General features: G+C 44.1%; 2 protein-coding genes across 2 annotated transcripts; both read right to left on the bottom strand.

Annotated features, from left to right (window-relative positions):
• Positions 1 to 3,801: 3,801 nt before the first annotated feature.
• LOC103638942 (expansin-B6) lies at positions 3,802 to 5,161 on the bottom strand. The gene is made up of 3 exons (XM_008661734.3): positions 4,888 to 5,161; positions 4,692 to 4,801; positions 3,802 to 4,570 (listed from the first exon to the last, which is right to left on the bottom strand). Exons 1-3 carry the CDS (start codon positions 5,036 to 5,038, stop codon positions 4,037 to 4,039), a joined length of 795 nt encoding a protein of 264 aa, XP_008659956.1. The 5' UTR covers positions 5,039 to 5,161; the 3' UTR covers positions 3,802 to 4,036.
• Positions 5,162 to 8,399: 3,238 nt separating this feature from the next.
• LOC109942339 (ARF guanine-nucleotide exchange factor GNOM) lies at positions 8,400 to 13,466 on the bottom strand. The gene is made up of 2 exons (XM_020544261.1): positions 12,560 to 13,466; positions 8,400 to 12,209 (listed from the first exon to the last, which is right to left on the bottom strand). Exons 1-2 carry the CDS (start codon positions 13,283 to 13,285, stop codon positions 8,667 to 8,669), a joined length of 4,269 nt encoding a protein of 1,422 aa, XP_020399850.1. The 5' UTR covers positions 13,286 to 13,466; the 3' UTR covers positions 8,400 to 8,666.
• Positions 13,467 to 14,427: the final 961 nt, after the last annotated feature.

Here is a 14,427-nt window from a genome sequence, read left to right as displayed (position 1 = left end):
AGGAACAAAGCCCAACTTGTGACCAAGGGTTATTCACAAGTCGAAGGTCTGGATTTCGATGAAACTTATGCACCCATAGCTAGGCTTGAGTCAATTCGCATATTACTTGCCTATGCTACTTACCATGGCTTTAAGCTTTATCAAATGGACGTGAAAAGTGCCTTCCTCAATGGACCAATCAAGGAAGAAGTCTATGCTGAGAAACCTCCCGGCTTTGAAGATAGTGAGTACCCTAACCATGTTTATAAACTCTCAAAGGCGCTTTATGGGCTCAAGCAAGCCCCGAGAGCATGTTATGAATGCCTGAGAGATTTTCTAATCACTAATGGCTTCAAAGTCGGCAAGGCCGATCCTACACTTTTTACTAAAACTGTTGCAAATGATTTGTTTGTATGCCAAATTTACGTTGATGATATTATATTTGGGTCTACTAACAAATCTACTTGTGAAGAGTTTAGTAGGATCATGGTTCAAAAATTCAAGATGTCTATGATGGGGGAGTTGAGATATTTCTTAGGATTTCAAATCAAGCAACTCTAAGAGGGCACCTTCATCAGCCAAACCAAGTACATTCAAGACATACTTAACAAGTTTAGAATGAAGGATGCCAAGCCCATCAAGGCACCCATGGGAACCAATGGGCATCTCGACCTCGACACGGGAGGTAAATCCGTAGATCAAAAGATATACCGGTCGATGATAGGATATTTACTCTATTTATGTGTATCTCGACCGAATATTTTGCTTTCTGTATGCATGTGTGCAAGGTTCCAAGCCGATCCTAAGGAAGTTCACCTTAGGGCCGTAAAGAGAATCATGAGGTATTTAGTCTACACTCCTAAGTTTGGACTCTGGTACCCTAAGGGATCCACCTTTGATTTAATAGGATATTCAGATGCCGATTGGACAGGGTGTAAAATTGACAGGAAGAGCACATCAGGGACTTATCAGTTTATGGGGAGATTCCTGGTGTCTTGGGCTTCAGAGAAACAAAATTCAATAGCTCTTTCCACCGCCGAAGCCGAGTATATTGCTATAGGCCATTGTTGTGCGCAATTACTTTGGATGAGGCAAACCCTCAGGGACTATGGCTACAAATTGAGCAAAGTCCCTCTCCTATGTGATAATGAGAGTGCTATTCGCATGGCGGAGAATCCCGTTGAACACAGCCGTACTAAGCATATAGACATTCGGTATCACTTTTTGAGGGATCACCAACAAAGGGGATATCGAAATAGCTTATATTAACACTAAAGAACAATTAGCCGATATCTTTACCAAGCCTTTAGATGAGAAAACCTTTAGCAAACTTAGGACTGAGCTAAATATTCTTGATTCTCGGAATTTTGATTGAAAAATTGCACACATAGCTCATTTATATACCTTTGATCATATCTCTTTCATTTGGTACATATACGTATTGCTTATTCTTCTTGTGCCCCAGCTAAGATTAATGTGTCTCCATGAGTATTTCTTGTCTTAGTCTTAGATTGAAAGGGAAATAGAGTATTTGGCAAAGACAACGCTTTCACTCAACTCCATCAGTATTATTCGTATTATTCACCCTTTGTCGGTATTCCGCCATCTCTCCAAATTTGGTATAATCTTTCACTCTTATATTGTTTACGAAAGGAGGAGAAAACAAAAAGTGCTCTCAAATGTCTCCGTTTTTGGCGCTTTATGCCAAAGGGGGAGAAAGTATTAGCCCAAAGCAAAAGGACCGCACCACCACGAATTTCAAATTTTTCAAGAATTTTTCAAATTGGTATCTAAATGTATTTGTGATCTTGTTCAATTAGTATTTACAAAAATTGGTAAAACCCTCTTAAACACTAAGAGGAGAATTTCATTTAGGGGGAGTTTTGTTTAGTCAAAGGAAAAGCATTTGAAACAGGGGGAGAAAATTTCAAATCTGAAAATGCTTCTTGCAATCCTACTCATATACTTTTGACTATTTGCAAAAAGACTTTGAAAAGATTTTCCAAAAAAATTTGCAAAAACAAAACAAGTGGTGCAAACGTGGTCCAAAATGTTAAATAAAAGAAAGCAATCCATGCATATCTAGTGAAATTATAAATTGGTTTAATTCTAAGTAACCTATGCACTTACATTATGCAAACTAGTTCATTTCTGCACTTTATATATTTTCTTTGGTTTGTGTTGGCATCAATCACCAAAAAGGGGGAGATTAAAAGGGAAATAGGGTCAAACCTTTTCCATAATTAATTTTGGTGATTGAATGCCCAACACAAATATTGGACTAACTAGTTTGCTCTAGATTATATATTCTACAGGTGCATAAAGGTTCAACACAAACCAATAAAATATTAAAGAAAGGGTTCAAAATCAAAGGAACAAAGAAACCAAGAGTGCCCTGGTCTGGCGCACTGGACTGTCCGGTGTGCCACCGGACAGTGTCCGGTGCACCAGGACCGTACACGCACGAACTTGCAAGTCTTGGGTTTCTTCTGGCGTCGCTCCGCTATAATTCACCGGACTGCCCGGTGTGCCACCGGACTGTCCGATGTGACAGCGGAGCAACGGCTCCTTCGTACAATGGTCGACTGCAAAAGCTGAAGAATTAGATAAATAGTGCGGAATCAGTGCGCGACAGAGCATAGCAGCCATCAGAGGCACACCGAACAGTGAACAGTACCTGTCCGGTGCGGCACCGGACTGTCCGGTGCCACTAAAATACAATGCCTCCAATGGTCGTCTGCGTCCGAACCCTAACGGTTGGATGACGTGGCTGGCGCACCGGACTGTCCGGTGCGCCCTTCGACAGACAGTCTCCCCAACGGCTATGTGGTGGTTGAGGGCTATAAATACCCGCAACTACCACCACTCCAAGTATTCAAGTTTCCAGCACTTCACATTCAATACAAGAGCTAGTGCATTCACTCCTAGACACAAATCAAAAGATCAAAGCCTCTCCAAGTGCCAAAGTTCATTTCAATCATCTAGTGACTTGAGATAGTGTTTGTTCGTGTCCTTTGCGCTCTTGTTTCTTGGATCGCTTTATTCCTTCCTCTTTCTTGTTTTAAAGTGACTTGTAAGCAAGGCAAGAGACACCAAGTGTGTGGTGGTCCTTGCCGGGTCTAAGTGACCCGTGAGAATTAATGAGAAAACTCACTTGGTCTAAGTGATCGTTTGAGAGAGGGAAAGGGTTGAAAGAGACCCGATCTTTGTGACCACCTCAACGGGGACTAGGTTCTTTAGAACCGAACCTCGGTAAAACAAATCACCGTGTTCATCTGCATTATTTCTTGGTTGATTTGTCCCCCCTCTCTCCCGGACTTAATATTCGTTCTAACGCTAACTCTGGCTTGTAGATTGTGTTTTAAGTTGTAAATTTCAGATTCTGCCTATTCACCCTCCTTTAGGTGACTTTCACAGGGGCAACATCGAGATCAAATTTCCAAGTAAACACGGACGTGTATTGGTGATTGCAATTAAGGAACAAGTAGCAAAGTGTTCGTACATTGTTATAGTTTTTATTTATCATTTATGTTTAAGTATAGAATATAAGATATAAATATATGTGTTTTATTAACTAAGTGAGTGTGAATTTGAGTTTAGAGCCAATAATCATGATTCGAATCCCATTTATATATAATTTTAGTATTTTTACTATATAACGTGGGGAACACGACAACGATGGAAACCATGGATCCATAGAAACTGGTGTTTTAATATAGTAGAGAATTATCTCAATAGAGGGTAGTTAAGAGAATACAACTAATATATAACGGTGATGTTAAAGAAGGACTAAAATATTACAAATTGATGGCAACCAAGAGATGTTATAAATTTTGGTGGCAACCAAGGAATCATTAATTATAAGTTTCAATAGCAACAAGGGCATTCTGTCTTATTTCAATGTTGCGATCGTGGGCGGGAGATCACATACACATTGCCTCCTCCATCATCCCACGCATCTTAAGACACGTAAACACAATAATTAAAAAAGCAATATATAATTAATCGGACGAATAACAATGATAGATATAGATCCGGGTGATCGCACAGCGTGCGGCTAAGGGAACTGGACGGAGGAGGGGTAGTCGGTCATCGGCTTCCAGTCGGCCGGGATGACGTTGCTGGCCACCAGCGTCTTGCCGGAGTCGCTCCGGACGCGCAGCGAGAAGGGCGGCCGCAGCGGGCGCTTGGTGTCGAGGCGCCAGACGGCGCCCCACGACACGTGCATCGGCGTCCACACGCCCGTCGGCTTGCCGGTGTCCTTGTTCGTCTCCATCAGGTCCAGCTGCACCACGGCGCCGTCCTTGCCCGCGTACTGCACCAGCACCGCGAAGTAGTTCGGGTTGGAGCCCACCTGGACGCGGAAGTTGACGTTCAGGCCCTTGTAGTTGCAGGGCACCCTCCTGAACTGGATGTCGATGATGCCGGCGTGGCGGAGCTTGTCGTTGAGCCCCGTCCTGGCCATGGCGCCGAACGCCGTGCCGCTGAGGTCGAAGTGGTACTTGGACACCGGGTAGTAGTTCATGTCCGTGATCACCACGCGCTTGGCTCTGCCGGAGCAAGCGTCGTGGCTGCTGTTGAGGCACCGTATCTGATGGTGTTTTTTTCAATCGGACGAGGATATTAGAGGGTTGCTGCTACGGTTGACCGATCAAATTAACTGACAAGGACTCCAAGTTAATTTTATCTAAAGATAAACTAGTCCTACATACCTGGTAGCATGCGCCGCAGCCCTTGCCGTCCTTGAACAGCGGCTCGTTGCCGCACGACGTCATGGACATGTACGGGTACTGGTTGGTGTGCTTGAACCCACACGCGCCGCCTGCAGATACGATATGGCACAGCAACGTCAGATCGACATGCATGCACACGAGCATCGTCGGCAGTCACACGCACGCACGCACGTACCATTGTCGTCAGGGCCGGCGCCGTCGGGCGCGCCGTACCATGTGGCCTTGGCCGGGAGCCAGCTGCCCGCCTCGGCGTGCATCGCAAGCACCACGAACAGTGCAGCGAGTGCAGCCACCTTTGAGGAGTAGGAGGTCAAGGCGGAGGCCATCTCAGCTCGATCGCACCGGCCAGCTAGCTAAGTCACCTGGCTGCAGTTCTCGAGTTCAGCGAGCACGTACTTGGATTGGATGTTCGGTACGGTGTTTTTCTTGGTCGACCGGAGGACGACATCGCCGGTACATTTATAGGCAGGCGAAAGCCGGCCGGGTTGATCGAATTGGCATCAAGAGTCGCCATTCGGCTCGTCGCGTACGACGGCCATGCCGTGTTAGAGGTGCAAGGTCACATGGCCACCAGGCGCAATGGAGTAGGCGGCTGGCGACCCTGCTGATGGCGGTTGCAGAATGCGATCTTGTACTGCAGCTCGTACGTACCACATGCGAAGCCCTGCCGAAGTGCCGATAATTGGTAAGATTACAATCTTGGGGTTTCGTTCTCAATGGTGCGGAGGCCAGATAATTTTTTTTCCTTAACTCTTTCAAAACTATCATCGCATTATTGTAATTTAGCATGATTGCCGTGGCATGCTCTCGTTTACTTTGAGTATTCACAACATGCCCGAATTTAATAGGTTTTACCATCGATCCCAAATTATGGGGAAAAATATATATATATAACCGCGTAGCCCTGTTGGACACTAGAGCTAATAGTTAGCTTTTATAAATAGCTGATTTTAGTTATATTAGCTGCTTTTATTAGTTAGGTCATGTTTCAAACCTCTAATAGTTAGATGCTAAAATTAGATATAGAGGTTCTAAACATACCCAGCTAATACCTTAACTGAAAGATAGACTGTAAAGATTTTTATAGCCAGTAGTTAACTATATTATTATTAAACTTGCCCTTAGTGATACAATTGACTCTGGATGAGAACTTTTTATAGATGGTGAGACACCAGACAAAACTTATCTGCACATAGAGATGACATCGATTAGATTTATTATCTTAGAGCACCGTTGCACTTGGAACCTTGATTGTCAGCGTTGACTGCAGTTGACCCGGCCCCTCACATAATTTTGAGGCACACATTCCCGTTCGTTTTGCTAACAGAAGGGAGGATCGGTTAGCCGTTGTAGACGCCATATATCCAATCTTGGGATCACGGAAACCAATCATCGATCATAGCCGTACGTATTATTGTTCCTTCACGAGTGTGCTACACATACCGTACGTATATGGTAGGTAGCTAGCTTCGCGCAACGAACATGCACAAGATCAAAGTGTGAACTGACGATCCGCGCGCTAGCTGCTGAAACAGAAGAGCGCGTACGTCAAGGCTTCTCGTCGACGTCTCTCATGCATCTGACCACGAATTGTTTAAGCTAGTGGAGTAGTGGGTACGTATATATATTACGAACGTCTACCGTACGTACGTGCCTACAGCAGTCACGATGAACCCTAATATCCGATGCATGAGCTGTGATGGGTGCCATCGCCAATGCGGCGAGGACGCAAGGTAGCGTTGCTGAGCGGAGTAGTACGCCGTTGTCCGTGGCCGGCGTCGTCGCTCACGTGTAGCGTACGCGGCGGCTAGCGTATAGAGGAAGGGTGCGGCCCGTGCTGCTGCGTGCGTGCGTGCGCAAGCATAAACAGGAGCCCCGCAAGTTACCCGCGCCGCCCACGATCACGAGAGACGGAGAGGGCAAAATGAGCCCCGCGCGCGCTAGTCAACGTAAGAGGTGGGCGGGTTCCAAGAGCACGAAAAGTCAATCTAATGATGACTCCATAACATGGTTTGTTACAAGGTCAAATCATCTGAATCGTTGAATTGCAGTTACCACACATCTTTCATCATGCGCTTCCTTTACTGCAGCCTAATGAGTAATGAGAACAGAGGTATTAGGGCATGTAGAGTAATGAGAACAGAGGTATTAGGTCATGTATGTATGGTGATTAATGTAGAAGCTCTTGAAGTGTTGGTCATGTATGTATGGTGATCAATGTAGAAGCTCTTGAAGTGTTTAAATTGACTATTTGTAAAAAATCGTGGAGTCTCTCCACGAAGAAGAGACGTATCAGTCTCGTAACCCAAGTAGCAACAGACGATCACCTCCCACTTTACGAATTTGTCGTCTGTTCTATCGATTCGATGTTGTACAAGCACATTTACTTCTCTATTTATTAATAGACTATAATAATAGATACCTTATTGTATAATAGTTTCTTAGTTATCTCTTGTGTTTGGAGAACCGTTTTAAAATCTCTCCGCTATACATTCCTTGTGCTCATACAATCATAGCATGAGCGTAGTATAATTAAAAAAAAATCTATATGTTCGTGCAATGTTACCCACGAATCGGCATCGGCATGAGTCAGGCTGCAACCAAAAAATGTATCTGGCAATTCGGTCCATAAACTTTAGATTTCGTTTTTGACAACTGAACCACAACGAACCAAAGAACAATTTCTGGCCTTCAAATAATGAAATGAAATTAAAAAAAAACTTGACGGCTAGCTTTCTCGGACCATTAGTAGTAGTGCAGACACACGTTGAAACGAACATGGCATTCGAGCTTTGCTTCCAAGTACGAAGAATGCCTAATCCATAACACATACCAGCAGATTGCAGAAAATAAATGACTTCATCACAGTGGCCCCATGTATACATATTTCACAAAACTCTTTTGGTTCCTCTTGTTTTTTCCCTCGAAGGAAGGAAGGAAGCAACTTTTGGTTTACCTGCATTATGCACACACATATTTGGAAGTTCTCAACAATGGGAAATGCTGCCTTTGTGTAATGCATATTTGGAGGTTGCGCAGTCAAGCTACAATTCTAATATTCAAAAGAGCATAAACAGACTTCAATTTACAGGACCATGAGGGACGAAGACAAAATAGTTCTAGATTCCTTACTAATGGCTGAATATTAGCATACTGAATAAACTAAACCATAATTCCTATCTGCAAGACTTCCGCACATAATAAATAGACTCTTCCAATTCTGAAAACTGGATCTGAAAAGGTAAGCAATTTCCTGAAGTTTGCAAACCAAACCTGATTTTATCAGAACTTGCCACTCTGAAACTTCCATCTGAAAATAAGTGGAATTTCAGTAAGAAAAAAAAGATATGCTTGCAGATTTTGACAACAGCGCCGCATGCCCTTTTGAGCTTATGAAACATTATTATGGTTAGAAATTAAACAAGGAATGCAGGAGGTACATAAAGCAAAAAAGAACCAAAAATATGCAGCAGAAGCAACGAAGCTTGCATGCTGTCAGCTGCTTGCCCCTTCCTGCCTGGCTCCTACCTTCTAATAAATAAAGGAAAACAAGGGCATCTATATTGAGCCTTTTCACATTCACATGTGAACAAATTCATATGAACCAGAAATCCAGCACATCACCCATATATGAAATAGCCGAAGAGCACATTCATATTGGATGCCTTGAAACACCACACGAGATCATAACAATATAAACAGCCAAAAGCTTTGATTCTCCAAGGCCGGTAACACGGTATATTTATCATACAGCTTCGGTGTTGCAACAATAAGCCAAAGCAACAACCTTGTCAAGAACAAAATTATATATAAAAACTAAGAAAATTACAGTATACCACCTTACTCTTCCTAATGGCACATACAGAACTGCCAAGCATCTGTGTATGGTTTGTGAACAAAAGTTGACAGGATCCAGCTGCAACTAACTTGATTGGATGGGGGAAGTATAATGTCCTATTGATCATTGTTCTGGTCAGATTGTGCTTGTGTATCCAATTTGTTTTCTTCAATTTGAGTTGTGCTGCCATCCTCATTGTCAGGAAAAAATTCTGATTGTAGAGAGGGTGCAATCTTGTTAACTTGAAGCCATGTTGCTTCCCAGAAACTGTTTTCACTGGCACCTGTCTTTGACAGGACCCCACTCGCTTTCATCACCATCAGAATGTTCTTGACTAACTCTGGGATAGCCTCTTTTAGCTTCTCAGTCCTCCTCCCTCTCACTTTGACTTTCATGAACTTCTCTATCATGTCAAGGACTTCCCACCACAACTTATCAAAACTGCCCTGTTCTGAGAGGTCTTTAAGTGACTGCAAGAACACCTTGCATAACAGTTTTATAGCATGCAAGAGAGACACCTCCATGTTCCTGAAATCCTTTGGTGGGTAGCTTTGAGCAATCTCCAACAGTTCGTCAAGCAACTGGAAAATAATGTCAAATGCCATCAACCATGTTGAAGACTTAACTAATATTCCATCAACTACCAAGCATCTGTGCAATGATAACAGTGCATGGTTCCTCACTTCTTCCCTCTGATCCATGCACACCTTGCGTAGAGCCTGCACAAGCCGCAGCCACATCTCAGCAATTCCTTCCAATATTCTGTCTGCCTCTCCACCAGCTTCTCTAACCTCCTGTGACCATCGCATAAGGCAGTTAACTGAGTCTGCCATTAGGTTCAAAGCATGGATAGACCTTTCTGCAGACCCAAGCCGAGATTCTGCAAACTGCCTTGATGCCTCCACTGAAAGGATGAAGTTGGCAGGTGAGAGGTGCGCTCCTTCTGACATGATAAAAACCAGGGCTTCAAATCCTGCATCAGAAGCATCAGGATGGCGTGCCGTGATGCAGAGCAAGGATATGATAGTCCGCCAGCCCATCTGGGATTTTATATGGGTTGCATTGGCCTTGACAAGCAGTGTGACCTCCAAGGTAATGTTCTCACAGTAAGCATCAGCTACACGGGCATCAAGTTTCAAAATCAGCTGCAATGACCTCAGCAAATCATCTACTAAGTTCGCCTTATAGGGAAGCAACCTCTGACAGATGTGTAGGAGCCCAAAAACAGCCTTCTCCACTAGGTTGCAGGGCATTACCGTGGACTGGACAATATGGGTTATGTGCTCAAAAACATCCTGCCACAAAAGGACAATCCTGTCTCTGTTGTTTAATGTGACAGTAATTAGAAGCTCTAAGCAGAAGACAGCTATGCCTTCATCATCAAGTGAGCTGCTGATTTTCTGAGGTCTGCCTGCTGCCTGAATGAGGGCTCTTGCCAGATTTGAAAGTGAATCAGCTTGCAAGAATTTGCTCTCAGTGAAGATGGTACCTATTTGGCACTTCTTTACAGTCTCTGAAGCATTCCTCTGGGCAGCAAGTTGCTCCTCAGTTGGTTGCGACCTTGGTTCATCAGCATCTAAGTACAGTAGTTGGCTGAATCTCCCCATCAACCCATAAGTTTTTCGAGAAGTGCTAATTGGCAAAACTTGAGGAGCAGATGAAGCAAGTTTACCAGGTAATGACTTTGAAGAGGAGTCCTGATCATCAGCTGTATCGCCAGTGAGGGGACCAGGAAGAAGTCCTATCTTATGCAATCTTAAAATACAATCTATTATGTTCCTCCATCCGCTGCGTATGTGATCACCATAAACAGTTGCTATAGTGAAAACAGCTTCTGTTGCCATTCTAGCCTTGGTATCCTCCCCAAACGCTGTTACAGGATCGTCAATGTAGGAAGTGGTCAACAAAGTGGTGAATTTAGATAGTGCCACAACAAGATCATTCAGAACATCACCAAGATGATAGAATGCAGCCAGTTTCGCCACTGACAGAAAGCCGTCAATGCATCCTGTAAGAACCTCTTCATGCTCAACGTTATCAAAAACCACAGAAACAGCAGCAACTGTTGGTCCGGCCATAACAGAAAACATGTCATGATCAAGAAATGGGTAAGAGCTACAAGCAATATACATTGATGTTCTCTTTGACCTCCACATTAGATCAACCCAACGACTGAAAGACATCTCAGAACACCCAGCTCCCTGCTCAGGAATAGTTCTGATTTCATTCCGGCAAATAGAATAGTAAAGCTCTGACAAGAATTCTCTAGGCAGATCATTTCCTCCATTTATATGGCGATTGTTCCTAATAAAGTCTTCCTCAGTCATCTTCTTCTTAACCCTTACATTGTGCTGATCAGTATTGAGCAAGATTACAGAATATGATAATACCAAAGCTGCATCTCTATTAACAAACATGTGTGGTGACTGTTCATAATATCTCTCAGAAAATGCCTCAAGAATCCTCTGTATCTTCTGTGACTCGCCAGGCAGCCGGAAAGTTTCCAAGAAGAGCCTTAAGGCAGCATCCAAATTCATATCCTTGAAGTCAAATGTTCTAGCAAATTCATGAAGAACACGAATAGAGAATTCATCGTGATTACCCAGGTAATCCCCAAGAAGATACTTGTCCAACCCATGAGTGTACCTGAAGAACAGAGCAACATTGTGTGGATCAAGTTTTTCAGGCAAAAGATGAACGCCTTGTAGGTACTCGAATCCCTTCTTTTTGTCCCTATTAAAATGTTCAACACCAACCATTAGCTTTCTCTTGATGCTTTTTTGCTGGTGGACAAATTTAACCCACTGATCAGGATCATTACTGCTCTCACACTTCAACTGCCAGAAAGGAAAATATTCACTTATTTCTGGCACTGTTTGCTCATGATGTTGAGGTGCATTATCAGTCCTCTGTGCCATTGCCTGAATGACAGCAACCAAACCATCCAAAGCAAGCACATTTAAAGCTGACAAAGGACTGTTCACAGGAAATGCGCTCTTAGACAGAAGGTTAGCTAACTCTTCAAAAATATTTGAGCACTGTAGATCACAGTCCATATTTGCATACATCTCAGCCATAAACTCTTTCTGCCGACAAAAATCAATTAGAGCCTCAAGGGCAACTTCTTGCTGCTGATAACTTGCTCCATATCTACTCTGTGCTAATCTTAGGATAACACATGAGAAGAAAGCCTCTATTTGCAGCTTAAGTTCATGGCGCAGATGATAAAAGAGAGTAAAAACAATGCTGCACACTGTCGACAGGATCAGGGGGCTCATTGACAGGCCAAAATGCATTAGATTGTGGAACAATTCATCCTGTACAAATGCTAAAAGTTTTTTATGTCTGTGTATAGATGAAGCCGACAACTCAATAGCCGAATTAATCAACCCCAGAGCAAAAAGTGGCACATCCTCATCGAAGTCAATCGGATTCATCCTTGGGTTCACCTCAATGTCCTCTGCTATGTTCAATAGGGAGCACAAAAATTGCAATATCTCTACCATACAAGGAACCCCAAAGGGCTCCATCAAGTCTTTGTCTTCCACAACGCCAGAACCATCTCCCACCTCATCGCCAGAGTTATTCAAACATACATAGTCACTCTTGCCATTCTCTGTCTCCTCAGCACCCAAAATTTGGTTCTTGCAACCAACAACCTGCATTACAAATGCTACCGACAAATTAATAAAATTCATTTAGTATAGGAAGACATGAGTCTTCCGTGTTTCTACTAACAAAAGCTTTGTTCCAAGCTAACAAGAACTGATCTTGGTGTCAGACTGTCAGTATCTGCGAGGTGGTGTGGTCGTATTGCTCAAATGACAACAATTAGTTCAAACTAAGTTTGACAAAAAAAAAAACTAGATCATTTCACTTGTTTACACTTCAGACCAATGTGTGTAAGAATAGTAACTTGAGTTATTATGCTGAGGTAGGAATGCTATTGCAAAATTTACCATGTTCACCAGCACAGCAAAATAATAGCGAGTATAACAATGCTCCATACCTGCTCGTCGGACAACGCGGTGACATCAATGTCCTGCAGGCGGGCGAAAACAGTTCGTATAACCTCCTGCATTGTCTGTCTCGAGACACGCTGCAGTAGCTCCCCCTTGGTTCCAGCCTGCTGCACGACGCGGAAGCATGTGTTGACGATCGTGCAGACGTGGCGGTTGGCAAGCGCTAGCGCTGCACGGCTGCGCACGCAGGCGAGCAGCACTTGCAGGACCCTTGCCAGGACGGCCTCCTCGGACGCCGGGTCGATGACCTCAAAGCGGCAGGCCGTAACGGCGTCAACGACGGCGGCCATTGCCTCGGCAGCACCTGGTGCGCCGGGCCCAACGAGGTCAAGGGTGAGGATCTTGTGCAACGACGAGAGCGCGGCGCCCGTGATGGGCGCCCCAGTCTCGTCGGAGCGGACGACATCGAGGAAGGGTCGGAGGTAGAGGAGCGGTTCGACGCCCGTCCAGCGACCGTGGCCCCACGCGGCAGCGCGGCGGCGGAGAGCCTTGAGCCCCGCGACGAGCGGGTGGTCAAGGTGCTCGTCGTCCCCCGCGCCGCCGTAGCGGACGTCCGCCCAGCGGACGTTGCGGCGCATGACGGCGAGTACAGTGGCAGCCTCGGACGCCAGCACGCACGCCATCGCCAGTCGCTGCGCCGCGTAATCGGATCCCACCCCCGCAACAGCTCGGGATCCCGCGACGGATGGCGATGCTGCCCTGAGCCCGCCCATGGATTCGAGCGAGCGCGCGGGGTCCGGGTGCAGCTACGACGGCGAGGGCATCTGGGAATTGGGATCTGAAGGGGCGCGTTGAGATCTGGGTCTGCTGTGGTGCACTGCGAAGAACTCCTAGTAAGTCGTGAGGGTTTCTTTATTTGCTTTTTTTTTCTTTTTCTTTACAATAAAAATACAAGTTTTGGGCGGGTTATGTTCAGCCCAACATATTTTCTATCCTTTTAATTGGAAATGTTTCTGTGAATTACTCAAAATCTTTTTTTATAAAAACATTTTTAACTTTAACCAAATATATATATATATTGTATATTTACATTTAGGATATATAATAACTATTAGTTGAATAAATTGCTAAAAACGTTTGATATATAAATGCTGTTAATATTTTTCGTAAATCTGACTAAATTTGTAAAAGGTGGAGTCACACGAATCTATGGCGATAATGGTATAAATCATGAGTATGAGTCTGTCCATGAGCAAAGCGGAGAGGATAAAATGGTTAAGGGCACAATGCCACCAGCCATTGAAAGTTTATGACAAGGATGATCCGCCTATGAAAGTAGGAAGCATATACCCAAACATGCATGGCTTTACATCTCATGCAATCAAAAAAGAACTAGAGTTTCTCGTAGAGAAGAGTGATCCAAGCAGATGTCAAGCCTTTTGCTTTGAGGTTTAAGGGCTGCAAAGGGAGGATACATGCATATGAAATGGGAGACATTGTTACTATGAAGGTAATTGCATTTATTTTCTCTTGGTTCCTTTTTGTATGTGTAGATGGGGAAGTAAATTTCGATGTATCCTATTTTTAGGTAAAAGCACACTTATCCACATGATTGTAATAGTACAAGGATGGGTGGGAAGGTGAAAGGAGCAACTAAGTTTTTGGTAGCTGAGAAGGTGAAAGATTGGCTAGATGATCATAGGAAGTTAGGCCCTACAGAGCTACAAAGAAATATCAAAGAACACTACAAGGTAGATGTTCATTACAAATGGTGTACCATGGTAAGGAACTTGCTCTGAATCAATTGCATGGTAATTGGCAAGAGAGATTTGATAATTTGTGTAGGTTCAAGGCTCAGATAGAACAATATTGTCCTAGTAGCTTTGTAGTGATTGATCACCACACCATCAAAAAT

This window comes from Zea mays, chromosome 9, assembly GCF_902167145.1.
Source record: "Zea mays cultivar B73 chromosome 9, Zm-B73-REFERENCE-NAM-5.0, whole genome shotgun sequence".
NCBI classification, from domain to species: Eukaryota; Viridiplantae; Streptophyta; class Magnoliopsida; order Poales; family Poaceae; genus Zea; species Zea mays.
The sequence above is the reverse complement of the archived record's forward strand: the minus strand, read 5'-3'. Positions and strand labels throughout refer to the sequence as shown.